Here is a 13,431-nt window from a genome sequence, read left to right as displayed (position 1 = left end):
GATTTTACAAGGAAAGATTGAGGGCAAGAGAGGCCCTGGACGTTTATCCTGGCTGGCCAATATTAGGAAGTAGACTGGTCTAACGTCAACTGATCTATTTCGAGCTGCTCTCAATAGAACAAGATGGGTCAATGTGGTCGCTAACATTTCCAGAAGATAGGCACCTTTAGAAGAAGAAGGTTGACCGTAGATTCTTCTGCAGTTGCTCCTATTGTCAGGACTGCTGTATCATCAGCAAATGTGCCTAGTTGAATGTTTTCTCTCTCCGAAAAGTCAGATGTATACAAGGGGTATAGTACTGGTCCAAGAACGCTACCTTGGGGAACCTTTGCGTTTATTTGCTTTAACTCAGAGTACGCGTTTTCTATTTAAGTCTAAAGGTTCGCTGGTGTACCAGCGTATACCAGTATACCAGTATACCAATACTGTCATAGATTGGACCCTCGTGTCGACAACCGTCAATTACCTGTTTGCCGGTAGTCGGGGTCTACTGATTTCATAAATTATTCGGCGTTCCTGTCGAATGGGATCGAAACTGGAAGTATTACCAGGCCGGCCGTCGCGTCGCCTCAAACGAAAATTCCAGAACCAGCATCAAATAATATAGATAAGAGAATTTATGTAAAACAGGCTCAGTCGTTATCTTAATGTCGCCTGTTATAAATTTCAACCATAAATTTTAAATAAATCATTGTATACAGTATGTCCCTGCAAGTTGGAGTTGATATGAAAAACTTTTTTATTATTATTTTACGAAAAAATTATTCTTCATAAAACGCTCTGCACGGTCTAAAATAACCTAAGATTCAACCATCAGATATCAAATTTTATGAATATTATAAGAAGTATGTAAAAAAATATGAATTTCGCTCAAGAGTAAAGTAGCTTTATTTTTCAAAATATTGAAAATTGTTATTATGAAAAGTTGTTTGGAATTAAGAACTTTAACCTAACATGCAATTTTATTCTTCTAATTGAAAAAAAAATAAAATTTTTTTTTTAAATTATGGATAACTAACATTATTTTCAGTTATTTCAATTATGATAACTCATTTATTATTAATTTTACGAAAAAAGTTATTCTTTGTAAAAAGTTCTGTATGGTCTAATAGGTACCTCAAAAAAGATGAATTACGATCAAGAATATAGTACCTTTATAGTTCAGAATATTTCAATAAGAAGGATGTAATTACATATTGGAACATGGATTTCAATACTTGTTTACTTAACAACTTGACATAATCACAATTTTCGATATTGTGAAAAATAACGGTATTTTATTTAAGTACTCTTGAGCGAATTCATATTTTTTGACATACCTCCTATAAAATTGATAAAATTTGATATAAGATGGTTATATTTTAGGTTTTAGACTATGCAGAACATGCTATAAAGAATAACTGTTTAAGAATAAAAGAGTTATGATAATTGAAATAATTGAAAATAATACTTTTTTCTACGGCCGTGCTAAAGGAGCCACTTTCACGCACGCATTTTGTTTCCGAAATTTTCCCGCACGGCGTGCGGGAAAGTAAAATACCTTGTAATATGGCATTATAATATATTATAATACATGCAATAAACTAATATTTAGATATTATTTACTAATTTATTTCAAATGTATCTGAAATAAAATTATTTTGACATAATATTTAAAAGTCAGATCAGTAGACAATTACAATGGTTTTGAATCGTCGTCATGTAAACCAATATCGTCGTCGTGGTAACCCATTATATTGAAAGTTTGGTTTTGACAAACTTGTTAAAGAACTAATTTGTGTATTTTCACTTCTAAATAAAAAATGACATACTTAACTCTATTTTTTGTGGCTTTTATCCAAACGTACGGCCCTAGAAAAAATATTGTTCCTAACTCATGCGGAAAGTGTCTTCCCCGCACTCGACTGCTTGCCCGAACTCCGCTATCGCGTCGGTGTCGTTCGGGTCAACGGCAGTCTCGTGCGTGAAAGTATCACTTTCCACACTAGTTAGGAAAATAACTATTTTGTTATCCATAATTAATTAAAGAAAAATTTTCAATTTTTTTTTCAATTAGACGGATGAAATTGCATATTAGAATATAGTTTTTAATTCCAAACAACTTTTCGTGATAACAAATTTCATTATTGTGAAAAATAAAGCTACTTTAATCTTGAGAAAAATTCATATTTTTTGACATACCTCGTACAATACTCATAAAATTTGATACCTGATGGTTGACTCTTAGGTTTTCGACCATGCAGAGCTTTTATGAGGAATAACTTTTTTTTTGTAAAACTAATAATAAAAAAGTTTTCCATATGGTTCCAACTTACAGGAACATACTGTATATACATTATTAAATATTTTAGTGTGTGTAAATAAATTAAAAATAAATACTAATAAATTAAGTGTTAAAAACAAAATAAAGTAAAGAACTCATTGCATTATTACCTTTCTGTAGATTAAGGATGAAGTCGCAACTCTTATCCTCATTCCAATTGCTTGCAGACCAAAATTCGTGTGGTGGAAGAAGAATACAATTAAAAGTGACACTAAAATTAATGATGTACTGAAGAAATACATTTCTCTAAATCTGGTAGAAGTATCGTCAGTGAATAACTCGATCAATTGTGCAATCAATATTGGTTTTAGAGACCTATAAAAAAAAGATAGTAATCTAATAACAATTTTAATATTTAAAAAATCCACAAGGAAAAGAAAAAGTTTTCCTGTAGTTGGCTGTATACCATCAATCACAAAATTGGAAAGAAATCCTTTGTAAAAGGTAAAAAATTTTTTTATTAAAAATCCCTTAAAAAAGGGCTACATCACAACAAAACGTTTTCGATTTTTATAAAAAATCATCATCAGTGTTCGATAAACTGGATGCTAGCTGAGCCACAAAAGAAAATATCTGGGTAAAAACCCTTTACATAAAATATAGATGCCTTAAAAGTGCATACTTCAATAAAAAAGGCCTGTGATGGTCACATGGCAAACAGGATAATGCCCTAAGGTAAAGTATACAGGTTTCCCAACACGTGGGATCCCAATTGAGTTGAACACATTTCAATGACTTAATGGCAACTGAACTGGATCCCACGTGTTGGGAAACCTGTATACTTTACCTTAGGGCATTATCCTGTTTGCCATGTGACCATCACAGGCCTTTTTATTGAAGTATGCACTTTTAAGGCATCTATATTTTATGTAAAGGGTTTTTACCCAGATATTCTCTTTTGTGGCTCAGCTAGCATCCAGTTTATCGAACACTGATGATGATTTTTTATAAAAATCGAAAACGTTTTGTTGTGATGAAGTCCTTATAAGGGAATTTTAATAAAAAAAATTTTATACCTTTTACAAAGGATTTCTTTCCAATTTTTTTTTAATATTTAATTACTTTAAGATATTATCTTGAATTTCATATTCTATTATTGGGTCTACATTTTCTTGAATGAAGTTTTGGTTTAACTTAGGTGTAGGTTGATGGTGTAGGTAGTTGATGGAAAAATACAGGAGTAAAGAAACAAACGTTCATATGGTATTCATTGATCTTGAGAAAGCATATGATAGAGTTCCTCGACAGATTCTGTGGTGGGCACTCAATAAGAAAGGAGTCCCTGGTGAATATGTAAAGATTGTGAGGGATATGTATGAGGGAGTAACGACTAGTGTTAGGACATTTGTGGGAGAGACTGATAAATTTCATGGTGAAAGTAGGATTGCACCAAGGCTCTGTGCTTAGTCCGTATTTATTCTCATTAGTTTTGGACTAGATAACAGCGAAGCTACAGGGTAACATTCCATGGTGCTTAATGTATGCTGATGATGTCGTGTTAGTAGGAAATAGTGAAAGAGACTTAGAACAAAAACTGGAAAGGTTGAGACAAGCTCTGGAGGAAAAAGGTTTAAAACTTAGTAGGACAAAAACAGAGTATTTGGAATGTTCATTTAAAGATGGAGCTACTACAAATAAAATGGTGTCTTTAGATGGTGAAATGATTGTGAAAAGCAATAGTTTTAAGTACCTAGGATCGGTATTACAGAGTAATGGAGAAATAGATGGAGATGCATACAGTAGAATTAGGGCTGGATGGATGAAGTGGAAAGAAGCAAGTGGTGTGTTGTGTGACAGAAAAATTCCAATGAAGCTGAAGGGAAAATTCTATAAAACAGCCATAAGACCGGCTATGATGTACGGAACTGAATTTTGGGCAGTGAAAAAGAAAGAGGAATAACGAATGCATGTGACGGAAATGAGAATGCTTAGATGGATGAGTGGAGTGACAAAGAAGGATAAAATTAGAAATGAGTATATTAGGGGAAGTCTAGGTGTGGCACCAATTGATGCCAAAATGAGAGAGCATAGGTTAAGATGGTTTGGTCATGTTCAACGTTGAGACGTTAATCACCCAATACGAAGAATAGCTGAAGTGCAGATTGCTGGAAGGAGTAGGAGAGGAAGACCAAAGAAGACCTGGGGGAGACGATAAGGCAGGACATGTTGGTAAAGGGGATTAACATTAATATGACCCAAGATAGAATTGTGTGGAGAAATGCAATTAGGGAAGCCGACCCCGCATAGGGATAAGGCAAAGAGAATGATGATTATTGGGTCTACATTTTCTTGAATGAAGTTTTGGTTTAACTTAGGTGTAGGTTGGATTCCTGGCAGAAAATGTAGCGGGCCATGAAATATATTCAACTAACTTTGATCATATTACGACAATAATCCAATTAGGTAGGTATATTAACAATCAAAAGGAGAGTAGTTGGCAAAGAATGCGAAGAACACGTAAGTTAGAATCATCCTCTGAAATAATTAGGTACGTCTTAGGAAAAATTTTGATCGAAAATTTTTCCCTTTATGATTTTTCATTTACTAAAGATTTTTACAATCAGCGAGCAGTAGTTAAAATTGAAAAACAAACATCTGAAGAAATGGAAATAAAGAGAGGAGTCAGGCAAGGCTGCATACTATCACCTCTATTATTTCTCGCTTATTCTGAAGAGGTAAGTAATGCGAGAAACTCTGGAAGATGAAACAGTCGGCATAAGGGTAAATGCAGTTTTAGTTAACAGCACCAGATATGCAGATGATACAGTAATAATAGCCGATAGTTTACAAGACCTGGAAAGACTCATGAGTAAAATAGTAAGGTGTAGTAGGGAATACGGACTCTCTCTCTCTCAATAGCAAAAAGACAAAGTTTATGAAAATTAGTAAAAAGAACCATAATACTAACGAAATCTTGATAGTAGAGGGCCAGCAGATCGAAAGGGTAAAAAAGTACACTTACCTAGGAACACTTATAACAGAAAATAATGACTAGTCTGCAGAAATCAAAGTCAGAATCGAAAAAGCACGTTCTAATTTTATGAAAATGAAAAAGGTCCTATGTAACAAAGATTTAACATTAGCTCTTAAAGTACGCCTAACAAAATGTTACGTATACAGTGTACTATACTATGGAGTGGAATCATGGACGTTAAATGTAGAGACAATGAGACGACTTAACGCCTTTGAAATGTGGACCTATAAAAGAATTATGAGGGTTTCCTGGGTAGATAGAGTTACGAACAATGAAGTACTGAGAAAAAAGTTGAAATTACAATTAAAGAAAGAAAGCTACAGTATCTCGGACATGTGATGCGGGGCGAGAAGTATGGCATCCTGTGACTCATAATGCAAGGAAATATATATGGCAGAAGCAGCATCGGAAGAAGACGGATTTCATGGCTGAATAACCTGGTTTGGATGCATCTCAAAAAACTATTTAGAGCTACTGCCTCAAAAATAAAATAGCTATGATGATTGCCAACCTCCGTATCGGAGATGGCACCTGAAGAAGAAGAAGTAAGATTTTTAGTGAGCTTGCGCCATCCGCGATCATGCTGTGAACTTTTATTTCACAATTTGTTACGTTTCCTTTAAACTTCTCACATTTAAATTTAAATCAATTTCCACATTCTTCCATTATTTATTTGCTTGTTTTAACTAAGTTTTTCCCCAGTCATTTCCAAAACGTAACTTATTATTTCTTGCAAATCATCATTTGAATACATTTCGTTTTGAGTTGTAATTGCAATTGTTCATTGCAAACCATCATCGAATGCCTTGTATTCAATATCACTTATTGCAGACATGATCACTCTAATATATCCGTCGGTTCTTGTTACGATATTTATACTTGTATTTTCGGCTAATTATCTCTTGAGGCAAAATAGAAAACCAAATAAAAGAAAAAAAAAAGAAAACTTACAAAAGGGGCTGTCCACAGGAGATCAGGAAGACAAAAGAGAATACTTAAGTCAAACTTATGAAACAAAGAGGGAAATAAAGGGCAGCAGAAACTAATTTTGATAAAATAATGTAAAGATATAGATATATTAATGGGAAGCTCAAAAGAAAGGGAGGTATAGAAAACGTTGAGGAAATTTAGACAGAAAAGCTACTGTTTTGGAATCTACACTAAGCATAAAAATTAACACACCACCTTAAAAAATATGACATTTTTGATGTCTCGAATTTTCTAAACCTCTTGTCCTATATGAGTGATTTTTTTAGTGTGTTATAGCTTTATTCTTCAAGAATATCGATATAATAACACTGTTGCTAAACAGGTAAGTGTCATAAACACACTATCCAAACAGGATAGTGTGTTTTTTCCTCAAAGTTTGGAACATCCTGTGGAATATTCTAGCGTATATAAAATATTGAAATTAAAACTCGACTGTAGCTTTAGGCTTTCTTAAAATTTTCTTTTTGATTCATTCGCTTATATTGGATAATAAAAGGTTAGGTACTTTAACAACTAGCAACGTTCTTCATCAATAGAGGGTGTTTCTAAATAAGTGCGACAAGCTTTAAGGGATAATTCTGCATGAAAAAATAATGACCGTTTACTTTATAAACATATGTCCGCAATTGCTTCGTTTTTGAGATACGGGATGTTGAATTTTTTCTTACAAACTGATGATTTATTTATTGCTCTAAAACCGATAGAGATATGTAAATGAGATTTAGTAGGTTTTAAGAGGTAGTTATTGCGCCTTTTTTACATACAATTAAGAATTTTATATTCACCATTGTATGTCAACAAATGAGCAATAGCTACTTCTTAAAACTTACCAAATTTCATTTGCATATCTCAACCGGTTTTAGAGCAATAAATAAATCGTCAGTTTGTAAGAGAAAATTCAACATCCCTTATCTCGGCAACGAAACGTTTGCGGACATATGTTTATAAAGCAAACGGTCATTATTTTTCATGCAGAATTACCCCCTAAAGTTTGTCGCGCTTATTTAGAAACACCCTGTATTGCTGAAGAACGTTGCACCTTGTTGTTAAACCTAGTTGCACCTAATTGTTAAAGTACCTAACTGTTTTATTATCCAACATGAGCGAATGAATTAAAAAGCAAAATGTTACGAAAGACTAAGGCTACAATTAGTCCTGTCGCCAGGGGGGTACAACCGCCTTCTTAATTCAGATGGACTTACCCAAGTTTTTTTATGTATTTTGGCCCGCAGAACACGAATTTTTTGGGTAACAGTTGATCCGGATGTCGATAAGATTGTTATAAACAAAGAAGTTGAGGAATTACATAACAACAATTTCTCGCACAACAAAACATTTTTTTGTATTTTTTGGGTCATTCTAACCAAAAAATGTTCCTACAAGTTTTTTCGTAGGATGCATAGTTTTCGAGATAAACGCGGTTAAACTTTCAAAAAATCGAAAAATTGCAATTTTTGAACCCGAATAACCTTTGAATAAAAAATAAAATAGCAATTCTGCTTACCGCCTTTAAAAGTTTGAGTCAAATTATATCTGTTTTGAATATTTGCATTGCTAAAAATTTATTTTTTGATTGTTAAAAAAAGCTATAAACACTAGTGTTTCCCGTGCCTAATATATGCGTTTTAATGCATGCTACGTAGAAATAGCCCCGCTTGCACTTTTACCTCTTCTACCTACTCGTTCGATTTTAAATGAGAAATCATTGAAAACATCACTCAAGCACTAGGTGTTTATAGCTTTTTTTAACAATAAAATAATAATTTTTTTCAATACAAATAATTAAAACCGATACAATTTGACTTGAACTTTCAAATGCGGTAAGCAGAATTGCTATTTTATTTTTTAATCAAAAGTTATTCGGGTTCAAAAATTGCAATTTTTCGATTTTTTGAAAGTTTAACCGCGTTTATCTCGAAAACTATGCATCCTACGAAAAAATTTGTAGGAACATTTTTTGGTTAGAATGGCCCAAAAAATACAAAAAAATGTTTTGTTTTGCGAGAACTCGCTGTTATGTGATTCCTCAACTTCTTGGTTTATAGCAATCTTATCGACATCCGGATCAACTGTTACCCAAAAAATTCGTATTCTACAGGTCAAAATACATAAAAAAAACTTGGGTAAGTCCATCTGAATACAGGAGACCGTTGTACCCCCCCTGGCGACAGGACTAAATTGAGTTTTAATTTAAATATTTTATAGATATATGCTGAAATATTCCACAGGTTGTTCCGAACTTTGAGGAAAAAACACAGTATGATTGTTACAACCGGTATACAATGACATTTGCTTGTCAAGCAAAACGTTTACCACATCGATATTCCTAAAGAATAAGATATCGGGTTTAGGAAATACGAGACATCAAATATGTCCCATTTTTAAGGTGGTGCGATAATTTTGGTGCTTAGTGTATATTTCTTTATTTAATATTGCATATTATTATTAGAGACGGCTATTGAGATACTTGGGAAAACGTCAGGAAAGAAGTTTGAGGATAAAGAGACTTGGTGGTGGTCAAATGAAGTACAAGGAAAAATAAAAGAGAAGGGAAAATTATATAAAAAGTGGCAAGAAACCAGATCGGACATAGATCTTCAAAACTATATGGTCGCCAAAAAGGAAGCGAAAGTAGCAGTAGCAGAAGCTAAAGCAGAAGCGTATTCAAACCTATACGATCAACTTAATACCAGGGAAGGCGAAGCAAAGATATATAAAATAGCCAAACAGAGAGCAAAGAAATCAAGAGATTTTAATCAGATTAGATGTATCCGAGATGAAAATAATAAAATACTTATTCACGAAAACGATGTCAAAAAGAGATGGAGAAAGTATTTTTACAGTTTATTAAATGAAGAATTTGACAGACAGCCTGTGGGGTTAACGGAGACAGTAACAGCAATGGTTACCAGAATAACAAACGAGGAAGTGGCTCAAGCGCTTCAAAAAATAAAGAAAGGACAAGCAGTCGGACCAGATGATATTCCTGGGGAAGTATGGAGAGCATTGGGAGAGACAAGAATAAGTTGGCTAGCAGGTCTATTTAATAGAATTATGGCAGTTGGACAAATGCCAGACGAATGGAGAAGCAGCATATTAGTACCTGTCTACAAAAACAAGGGAGACATACAACAATGTACAAACTACTGGGCTATAAAACTACTTAGCCACACCATGAACATATTGGAGAGTAATTGATAGACGGATACGTGAAGAAACCGAAATATCCGATAATCAATTTGGCTTTATGCAGGGCAGATCAGCAACAGATGCAATTTTCATTGTAAGGCAACTGATGGAACAATACAGGAATAAAAAGACCAACACTCATATGGTATTCATTGATCTTGGGAAAGCATATGATAGAGTTCCTCGAGAGATTCTCTGGTGGGCACTCAATAAGAAAGAAGTCCCTGGCGAATATGTAAAGATTGTGAGAGATATGTATATGAGAGTAACGACTAGTGTTAGCACAGGTGTGGGAGACTGATATATTTCAGGTGAAAGTAGGATTGCACCAAGCTCGGTGCTTAGTCCTTATTTATTCTCATTAATTTTGGACCAGATAACAGCGAAATTACAGGGTAGCATTCCATGGTGTGTAATGTATGCTGATGATGTAGTGTTAATAGGGAATAGTGAAAGAAACTTAGAACAAAAACTGGAACAGTGGAGACAAGCTCTGGAAGAAAAAGGTTTAAAACTTTGTAGGACAAAAACAGAGTATTTGGAATGTTCATTTAAAGATGGAGTTACTACAAATAAAATGGTACCTTTGGATGGTAAAATGATTGTGAAAAGCAGTAATTTTAAGTACCTAGGATCGGTATTACAGAGTAATCGAGAAATAGATGGAGATGCATGCAGTAGAATTAGGGCTGGATGGATGAAGTGTAAAGAAGCGAGTGGTGTGTTGTGTGACAGAAAAATTGCAATGAAGCTGAAGGGAAAATTCTATAAAACAGCCATAAGACCGGCTATGATGTACGGAACTGAATGTTGGGCAGTGAAAAAGAACGAGGAACAACGAATACATGTGGTGGAAATGAGAATGCTTAGATGTATGAGTGGAGTGACAAAGAAGGATAAAATTAGAAATGAGTATATTAGGGGAAGTCTAGGTGTGGCACCAATTGATGCCAAAATGAGAGAGCATTATGTTAAGATGGTTTGGTCATGTTCAACGTCGAGACGTTAATTACCCAATACGAAGAATAGCTGAACTGCAGATTCCTGGAAGAAGTAGGAGAGGAAGACCAAAGAAGACCTGGGGGGAGACGATAAGGCAGGACATGTTGGTAAAGGGGATTAACATTGATATGACCCAAGATAGAATTGTTTGGAGAAATGCAATTAGGGAAGCCGACCCTGCATAGGGATAAGGCAAAGAGAATGATGATGATGATTATTCTAATTTTGAATTTATTTAGGGTAGAATAAGTTTGTTATGATTTAAAACAAAAGAGGAAGACTAAGAATTATGTGGGTAGATGAAATCAGGAAAGAAGTCGAGAAGAAAAGATTGACATTGGAAAGTGCAAGAAACCTAACACAAGATCGGAAAGCATGTAGACTACAATGAAAAAATCAACTCCACCGGCCTTACGCCTAAATGTAGAAAGGCTTACCACTAAGCAAGTAAGTAGGAATTTAAAAATAAATAATTTAATAATTATATTTATTTGCATTTCTCTTCTTCTTCTTTATGTACCATGTCCTTTCTTAAGGTTGATTACCATCATAGCTATCTTAATTTTATTCACTGTTACCCTAAATAGCATGCTTGAATCAACACCATACCAATCTCATAAGTTATTCAGCCATGAGGTTCTTATTCGTCCTGGCCGGCGTTTGCCTGCTATTTTCCCCTGAATTATATTTTGTAGCAACCTATAATTGGGACCTCTCATTACATGTCCGAAATACTCCAGCTTTCTCTTCTGGATGCTATTTATAATCACAGCAGTCATGCTGAGACGTTCTAGTATTGTGGAGTTTCGAATCTTCTACACCCAAGAAAGTCTTAAAATTCTTCTATAACACCACATTTAGGCATCTTCAAGGCGATTTAGATCGATTTTATTCACCATACAGGACTCGACCGACACCATAAAGTAAGACCAAGAACACATAGCAGCGAAGTAGGCGGATCCTCAATGCCAATTTTAGGTCTCTGTTACATAATACCTGCAACATCCTTAGCGCGCCTACGAGTATAACAATTATTGTTATCCTAATATTGTCCCTTGATTTTTGATGGTATATTGTCACTGTCACTGTCGTACTTACTGCCGACGCACGAATGCTGCACTGTTAAAAGTTAGCAGAACTTTGGAAAAAATATATATATATATTGATGACGCGCTGATGTGCCTCTTAAGCAATACATCAAGACTATTACTTACATATAGTTGTACACTTCCGAACACAACAACCATCTTTATACAAAATTCTATAAAACTGAAAGTCTACTTACATTAGAACTACATTTTGAATGGCCCATAGTATTCCGTACATCATAAATTCAAAAGCGAACGTCCTTGATATAGCCATAAGTACACTGGGTTTTCCTCCCTTCTTCTTCGCTTTATCAACCTGATTTTGCCAATTTTTTTCCAAAGCATCTGTTAGTCTTTTTGATTGATCTTTTTTTAAAGTTTTGTATAAGTCATTTATTTCTAAATTCTGTTTAGTTCCTCTCCTTATTAGTGGTATCATCCACCTGTAAAACAAAAATATAAATTACTTTCAAAAGTGAAGACCCAACTCTTCTAAAACGCAAATAACCGCTTCCACCTAAACAATAATTTGGCATTAAGAACACTTAACGTTCACTTGGATAATACATGATTCAACTCCAATTAACATCCAAAATACCTCGTTATTTTGGACAGAACGTTAAGCTTTATAGCATATTTAAGTACAGTTGCCGAGAAGCTAAAAACCAGAAAGAACATTATTCAGAAGCTCTGCGGCACAACATGGGGGCATCGGCAACCACAATCAGGTCTTCTGGCTTAGCTCTAGTTTATTCTGTGTGATTAACAATGTTACGTTCAAAATATTGTTGTGAAACTAAATAACACAATGAGAGTGACTGCTGGAGTAATCAAATCCACACCCATCCCGTTGCCTACCAGTGCTGTAAAGAATATAAAAATATCCTTAACAACATAACACTGCCGATTGATAACAATATAGAAGATGCAATCAAAAGTCTACTGCGCTCCAGAAAATCTCTCATACAAACCGCAGAATCGTCCATAGTCACTGGGTTCAACATGACCACCTAATGGACCCATGAATGGTGGGAAGCTCAAGCAAATACAATTATACCTTGCATCACAGACACACCTCCTGATTTTAACCTATCACACCTGGTGCACACTTAAGTGTATCAGAACTCAACATGATCGATGTGCGTATTTGATGAACATGAAGTAAGCTGCCATCACCGTATTGCAGCTATATTTATCTACGAGCTCTATTGCTTGCCCACCAAAACCGTTATTCTGATAGGGTGTAGAATTATACTGGTGAAGCAAAAGATTGGACGGTACGAATTTTCTCCAATTTGTTCTCCAATTTGTTCCAGGTAGTCTGGCAGGAATCTATGTCCAACATGTGTATGCCGTCTATTAAAATTTTGAAAATAGATTTGAGGATAGTTTGACGCTGGTAATACCGCAACGAATTATCAGTCCATTTGGTGACATTGAAAAAACGGATTTTACAATAGAAGATAAATTGATTGGAATTAGCACTAACCAAGAAACTCTTTGAATGCTGATGAATGAAGTCTAAGAACGTAATTACCGTTACTACTGCCGAGTGCGCATGACGTCTTCAGGCGTCACATGCAGATATGCACAACCAGTTGCACAACATTCGTTTATAGGTTAGTATTGTACTTATTTTCTTCATATAATAATCATTTTCGATTTGACTGTTTGTGACATTAGAAATGGTAAAATTTATTGCTGATGTTTTTTTATAGGTTTTTTGTATAGTAATTCATGAGGAAATAACCTCATGATATTGGTTTACCAATGACATTCGGGGATGCACATTTTATGTTTTAAAATAACATACATATAAAATCAAAGTTTGGTGTTATAATATATAATAATATCGTATGGCATTT

General features: G+C 34.5%; 1 protein-coding gene across 1 annotated transcript in view; it reads right to left on the bottom strand.

Moving 5' to 3' along the window:
- The window catches only part of LOC114329997 (ATP-binding cassette sub-family C member 4-like), a 131,833-nt gene that overhangs the window by 107,588 nt on the left and 10,814 nt on the right, over window positions 1–13,431 (bottom strand). Inside the window, exons 2-3 of the mRNA XM_028279290.2 lie at window positions 11,764–12,009; window positions 2,434–2,638 (exon numbers count right to left, since the gene is read on the bottom strand). Of these exons, the coding sequence (XP_028135091.2) occupies window positions 2,434–2,638; window positions 11,764–12,009 (451 nt within the window). The remainder of the gene's footprint in view (window positions 1–2,433; window positions 2,639–11,763; window positions 12,010–13,431) is intronic.

This window comes from Diabrotica virgifera, chromosome 7 (genome assembly GCF_917563875.1).
Source record: "Diabrotica virgifera virgifera chromosome 7, PGI_DIABVI_V3a".
NCBI lineage: Eukaryota > Metazoa > Arthropoda > Insecta > Coleoptera > Chrysomelidae > Diabrotica > Diabrotica virgifera.
Note: the sequence above shows the minus strand (reverse complement) of the source record. Positions and strands in the feature narration are given on the sequence as shown.